The sequence below is a fragment of the Piliocolobus tephrosceles genome, chromosome 6, assembly GCF_002776525.5.
Source record: "Piliocolobus tephrosceles isolate RC106 chromosome 6, ASM277652v3, whole genome shotgun sequence".
In the NCBI taxonomy this organism is placed as follows: Eukaryota; Metazoa; Chordata; class Mammalia; order Primates; family Cercopithecidae; genus Piliocolobus; species Piliocolobus tephrosceles.
Window position 1 is genome coordinate 107,187,279 of NC_045439.1, and position 7,313 is coordinate 107,194,591.

General features: G+C 46.0%; 1 protein-coding gene across 1 annotated transcript in view; it reads left to right on the plus strand.

The window, feature by feature from the left end:
* MYO1E (myosin IE) overlaps window positions 1–2,926 on the plus strand; it is a 242,623-nt gene extending 239,697 nt beyond the window's left edge. The window contains exons 27-28 of the mRNA XM_023228657.2: window positions 924–1,093; window positions 1,843–2,926. Coding sequence (XP_023084425.1) covers window positions 924–1,093; window positions 1,843–1,919 — 247 coding nt within the window. The 3' untranslated portion in view covers window positions 1,920–2,926. The remainder of the gene's footprint in view (window positions 1–923; window positions 1,094–1,842) is intronic.
* The last annotated feature ends 4,387 nt before the right edge of the window (window positions 2,927–7,313 follow it).

A 7,313-nucleotide genomic window follows, 5' to 3' on the forward strand; every position in this document is an offset into this window, starting at 1 on the left:
CTGAGGAGTAATAAGGAGGGATGGGAGGGAAGTCTGAGGAGTAATAACGAGGGATGGGAGGGAAGTCGAAGGAGGAGTAATGAGCTGGTGGGAGGGAAGTCTCCGGAGTAATGAGGGTGGGTGGACAGATGGGATGGGAGTAGACAGGAGTGAGGTCTGAGGCATAATAAGGATGTGAATGGGGAGCAAAGTCTCACGGCAGCATTTTTTACAATAGTGAAAACTAGAACCATCCCAAGTGACCATTCACAGTGCCCTGGAGAAGTAAACTGTGACACACTCACTCGTGCAGTGGTGTAGTATCAGGCAGCGAGGATGAAGGAACTACAGCTGCAGGCATCAGCAGGGCACATGGTCCAGTTGTTGAGTGTGTGACTGTGGAGTATGATTCCTTTCATACAGTTGATACAGTCGGACCACAAATATTGGTTAGGGGTATTTACATGTGTGGCGAACTGTAGAGATGAGCCAGAGAATCATTAATATGAACTGTAAGGCGTTGGTAATCTGGGGGGAATGCAGTGAAGGAGAGATGCCTACAGGCTTCTGTGGCACCTGCAAAAGTTCCATTTCCCAACTTGAGGGAGGAGGGACAGATACCTGAATGTTCCTGATTTAAATGTATGGGTATACTTTTGACACTTTTATATGGATATGTGTCTCCCACGTTTCCTTCTATGCTGGGGACACAGTAACAGCAGCAGCTAAGGTTTTTAAGAGCTATGTGCGTTTGCAACAACCTTGTCAGAAAAATTACTTTTATTCCTCAAGTTTAAAGACTACAACCTGGGCCATATGTCTTCTAGGGATGGAGCTGGATTTGAACTTGAACAGGCCAGTGACGGCCACCATGCACCAAACCACCGCTCGGTGCAGCTGCCTCCTGTTGGGGCCCAGTCTCACCTGCTTCTCTCTCCTCACAGGGTCAGGAGACAAACGACCAGTAGGCCTCCCCCAGCAGGGGGCAGACCCAAGCCCCAGCCCAAGCCCAAGCCTCAGGTGCCACAGTGCAAGGCTTTGTATGCCTATGATGCTCAGGACACAGACGAACTCAGCTTTAATGCCAATGACATTATTGATATTATCAAAGAAGGTAAGTGTGTGGCCGGTTGGCTGCGACAGCCTCCCAAAGAGCACACGGTCACATTGCTGTACGATCTGGTGTGAACATGAAGAGAATTTATGAGCTCCTCAAACTGCAATTTGTAGAGGCAGATCAGGCCACAGGCTCAGTCTGATCAAGACACCGGCTGCTTTTTTAATGCTTCTTTCAGCTCTGCCCCCTTCTTTATATCCCCTCCCTTCTCAAGCTGTTTTTCTTCATGGTAGCAAAATGGCAGCAGCAATTCCAGGCCAACATATCAAACCATGTCTGAAATCTGCATCATCTCTGAGACTTCTTTTCTTAGCCATTGGACAAAAGTCCTGAGTTTTATTCTGATCAGACCAAATTAGTCATGTGTCCATCCCTGAACCAACTTCAGTAGCAAGACAAAGGCTGTACCCTGAGTGGATTAGAGCTGGTAGGGGCTGTCCCCAGAAACCAGGGTGGGGGTGGTCTATCCCACCCACACTTCCTGGCTTCCTCATAATGAAAGTAGATGGTGTGGAAGCCAGGGAGACAACCTTCAATATCCATTATTAAAGCAGTCCATGGGCTTGGCTAAGTGCTTTATTAATTTGGTAGGTATCTTTATACAACAAACTTTTTGATTTAAAGAACAAAGGGAAAACAATATGGATGGAGCCAAATCACTTGAGCCCATGTAGGAGCCGTGTGTGTTTGGCTGGGGCAGAACAGACTTACTCATCTTCACTTTCACTACCTCTCTCTCCCTGCAGATCCTTCTGGCTGGTGGACGGGTCGACTACGAGGCAAGCAGGGCCTGTTCCCCAACAACTATGTGACCAAGATCTGAGGCGCCCATGACTCTGACACGTGGGGCAGAGGAGCTCCAGGCACAGACCAGGGGAGGGGATATTTAGGGGCTCCCCTTACAATCCACAATGAGCAACTGCTTCTCCAAGGCCTGGTACCTTCCCCATGGAGGACACTGAAAAGACTGGGTTGGGGACAGGGAGTATCACTCCGTAAGTGATCCTAAAAGGTAGCCTCTTCATAGGAACCCAGGAGGGCAAAACCACCATGCATTAAGATTTATTTATTGTATTTAAACCTGGTGAGAGGACAAGTGAGGTCTGCTCAGACCTTGTAGGCTTCTATCAAAACAGCACCCGGCTTGCTCACCAGGCCTAGGGAATGGCTGTAGGCGGCCGCTGACAAGTGCCTTTAGTTGAAGAGCACATTTCTTTCATCTCTTTTGTCTGTACCTGATACACACATTCCTCTCTGCCACCTTCCCTCAGGGAGGACCCGCCCTCTGCAGACTGGGCTCAGCGTGAGCAGGCACTTCCCACGCACATGCCAAGGGCAAGCTGGCCTGCTGAGCCCAGGGGACAGCGGAGCACTGGTTTACACTTTGCCGGGACCATCAGGGCCGCCAAGCAGGTCGGGGCTGGGGGCTGGGCTGCCAGCTTTGCTTTCTCTGGGTCTTCAGTTGGAATGTGGCTGGCCCATGTTGGTTTGTGTTTAAATGCTGTACTTATTACAAGAAGGATCTTTTTTCAAGCTGTACATTTATAAAAACAGATCATATACTGTATATATAAAAATCTTAAGATGGTAGAAACATGTATGAATGTACTAAGTAGTATTCCACTGTACTCATTCATAAGGTAGGTTTTCTTACAAAACTCACACCAGGTACTTACAGATGTGCCCTGCTCTTTTCCAACGACGGAATGTCATTGCTTTCTAGCTCAGTCCCTGCAGATTCTTCTCAACTCTTTCCCTATAGGAAACGTCCTCCGCATCCCGCCCCCACCTCCTAAATAAATAAAGGAATCCGCGAACACCTTCTTCTTTCATGACATTTGTTATGGGTTGAATTGTGCGCCTCCAAAGAAGATGTTGGAGTCCCAGCCACCAGTACCTCAGAATATGACCTTATTTGGAAATAGAGTCTTTACAGAGCAAACAAAATTAAAGTGAAGTCATTAGAGTGGGTCTTAATCCAATATAATGGTGTCCTAATGAAAAGGGGAAATTTGGACACAGAGACCAACATGCAGAGGAGAGACCATGTGAACAGGCAGGGAGACAACAGCCATTCACAAGCCCAGAAGAGAGACCTGGAACAGATTCTCCCTCACAGCACTCACATGGAACCAACCCTGCCCACCTTGGCCTTGGACTTCCAGCCTCCAGAACTGAGGCAATACATATCACTGTTTAAGCCCCTCAGTTTGGGGTACTTTGTTATGGCAGCCCTAACAAACTAAAACAATGTTTTCTTGCCATAATAGTGAAAAGTTGTAAACTGTAATGCCCATCAATAATGGAATGTTTGTAAGTAGAGACTGCCATTTCTCTATCTCTCCTCTACTGGTTGCCATGGCCATTCTTTTTTTTTTTTTTTTTTTACAGTGAAACCCCGTCTCTACAAAAATACAAAAAATTAGCCCGACGTGGTGGCAGGCGCCTGCAGTCCCAGCCACTCGGGAGGCCAAGGCAGGAGAATGGTGCCATGGCCATTCTTCAGCTACTGGGAACTTAAGAGTTTGAGCAGCATACACCTTTACGTCATTTCAGGATCCTCAAGTCCCTGGGAAAAAATTATCCGGGCTTACATATAAGGAAAAAAAAATGGATCTAGATTTGAAACGAAGATACGGCATTTAATTCTCCTGTGTTTTACTTCAAGAACAGGGAGCAAACTCCATTCTGTAACAGTAACAAATAATGTTAAAAGGCTACTTCAGTTCTGTGTTGTGACCAGAGAGGAAAGTAAAGCCATGATGTGGTGAAATGAGGAAAGGTAATCCTATGGACACTAATGGTCTCTATAGATTTTACAAAGTACTTTCACATTCATGGACTCCCCACAGTGGGACGAAGATACCCTAAGAGCTAGGACCGAGGAGCATGCTGGAGTCCCCACAGCCACCAGCACTCAGGCTACTTTCTCAGGGCAGGAACACCAGGACCATTTTCCCTCGTTACAAGCCCCTGGCTGGCTGGGACAAGCCTTTGTTTTTCCTCCTGATTGGCATTTTACACTTGTGTATAACTGGGAACCGTCAGGCTCTAGGTGACAAAACCGGGACTGAGTTAAATCTCCCACGAGTAGCACGAACACCCTCATCCATGGGAATCACAGACCAAACCCTTAGCACCTGCATCGTGTGCCCAGCCAGTGCCAGGCTCAAGGAGATGCCCAACAAATGGTGCTGAAATAGGTGAGTGACCCATAGGGGAAGGAGACTTAGATCTGCGTAAAGATGCTGAAATGCTGACACTGTTAAGAAAAGTTTGGAGAAATAGTGGTTTATCTTAAACTTCTTTGTATATATTTAGAAATTCAACATGGGGACTACCAGAAAAATGCCTTTTTTCCCCTTTGGGGTCTTTAAGACACTAACCTGGGTCTCCTCTAGTCTCTGGATCTAGCCTGGCCTGCCATTTTGTTCACTGTGCAGTTAAGTAAATATGACCACTTCAGGAGTCACTGACCAGGAAAGAACATACAGAAGGGGGCCACGCCCACTTTCTGGAACTTGCCATCCTGTTTGAAATAAGGGGTGTTCATGTGCACACACAGCAACATGCATAGCAGTATCAAACACAATGTAAAAGTGTGACACCCCTTCAACCAAAGGTTTCAGGTAACCATGAACTAAATGAGAAGGCCTGACTGTGTACCCTAGGGCAGGAGGTGTTCAAGCTTTAGTGGTAGATGAGAGAGAGACAGAGGTGTACATAAGGGTGGCATCCACTCTATTGATGGCCATCTGTGAGACAGAGAGAGGCTGATCTCAAATTCCTGGGCTTAAACAATCCTGCCTCAGCCTCCCAAAGTGCTGGGATTATGGGCATGAGCCACCACACCCGGCCAACTGGCTTCTTAAAGACATGCAAAAGGGCCGTCTCTTCCACAGTGTTTTTTTTTTTTTTTAGCATTACACAGACATGTGGAGAGGGCAAAGGGTGAAGCCTTCTTGAATAAGCTTGCTCCCCAACCATGAAGGGTGCCAACCCACTGACCTCCCAACATGCGGTCCCAGCCTACTGCAATCAAACCTGACTCACAACTATTACCAAGTCCAGCCCAATGGAGGTGGAAAAGCATCGTGCAGTTTCCTTCTTAAAGGACCTGCCCTGTGTGCACACTATGTCCACCAATATTCTGCTGGTCAGAGCTTAGTCATGTGGCCTCAACTCAAGGGGGCTGGTCTTTCCACAGAGCTGTCTCAGCAGCTTATCCAGAGCACCAGAATGAGAGCAGCCTCCTGCCAGGTGGAGCTGTTCACAAAAATAAGTGAGAGAAAATATGGATGTGCATCTATGAATTATAAACTCCACGGGCTTCCACAGAGCATGGCTTTTACATAATCTAAATTCCCTCTCTTTGCAACTCCCTCCTGAACTCATCCCCAGACCCTGCCTGAGGGGAGCTGGTCACACTAAGTCTGCCTGTGCCTCTGGTTGCTACCATTTCTTTTATAGGTGGTGTCCCAGTTAAGATTTCCCTGTCAGTAGAGCTGGATTCTGGTTTCCAGGGCAATCAACAGCAGAGCATGAATGGTGCTTCTTTGGTGGACGATTTAACTCTGTGTTTCTGGCATCCCTCACTTTTGTGATCAAAAGACCAGAGGAGCCATTCGGCAATTCTGCCCTCTTTCACTGCTTTGCTTTTCTCCCAGGGCCTGATTACAGTTCGTTCTGGATTTAGTAACTTGGTTTTATTCCTACCCACTAATCTTGATGCCTTTTTCCCTACTAGGCCATACCTTTCCACTCTGAGCACCCTTTCCAACCAGCAGACTGGCTCTGTATGGTTCACTAGGTCGCCCAAGGTCACACAGTTCTTCCCTGGGGGAGCCACCTTTGGAACTCTGAGTCAAAGCCCTGTGCTTTTTTATTTTGAGACAGCGCCTCACTCTGTCACCCAGACTGGAGAAAAGTGGAACAATCACCAAGGTTGAAATGAAGGAAAAAATGTTAAGGGCAGCCAGACAGAAAGGTTGCGTTACCCACAAAGGGAAGCCCACCAGACTAACAGCGGATCTCTTGGCAGAAACCCTACAAGCCAGAAGAGAGTGGGGGCCAATATTCAACATTCTTAAAGAAAAGAATTTTCAACCCAGAATTTCATATCCAGCCAAACTAAGCTTCATAAGCAAAGGAGAAATAAAATCCTTTACAGACAAGCAAATACTGAGAGATCTTGTCACCACCAGGCCTGCCTTACAGGAGCTACTGAAGGAAGCACTAAACATGAAAAAGAACAACTGGTACCAATTACTGCAAAAACATATCAAATTGTAAAGACCATCGATGCTATGAAGAAACTGCATCAACTAATGGGCAAAATAGCATCATAATGACAGAATCAAGTTCACACTTCACAATATTAATCTTAAATGTAAACGGGCTAAATGCCCCAATTAAAAGACAGACTGGCAAAGTGGATAGAGTTAAGACCCATCAGTGTGCTGTATTCAAGAGGCCATCTCACATGCAGACACACATAGGCTCAAAATAAAGGGATGGAGGAATACTTACCAAGCAAATGGAAAGCAAAAAAAAAAAAAAAGCAGGGGTTGCAATCCTAGTCTCTGATAAAACAGACTTCAAACCAACAAAGATCAGAAGAGACAGAGATGGGCATTACATAATGGTAAGGGGATCAATTCAACAAGAAGAGCTAACCATTCTAAATATATATGCACCCAATATAGGAGCACCCAGATTCATAAAGCAAGTTCTCAGAGACCTACAAAGAGACTTAGACTCCCACACAATAATAGTGGGAGAATTCAGCACCCCACTGTCAACACTGGACAGATCAATGAGACAGAAAATTAACAACGACATCCAGGACTTGAACTTGGCTCTGGACCAAGCAGACCTAACAGTCATCTACAGAACTCTCCACCCCAAATCAACAGAATATACATTCTTCTCAGCACCACATCACACTTATTCTAAAATTCACCACATAATTCGAAGTAAAACACTCCTCAGCAAATGCAAAAGAACGGAAATCATAAACAGTCTCTCAGACCGCAGTGCAATCAAATTAGAACTCAGGATTAAGAAACTCACTCAAAACTGCTCAACTACATGGAAACTGAACAACCTGCTCCTGAATAACTACTGGGTAACTAACAAAATGAAGGCAGAAATAAAGATGTTCTTTGAAACCAATGTGAACAAAGACACAAAGCACCCAAATCTCTGGGACATATTT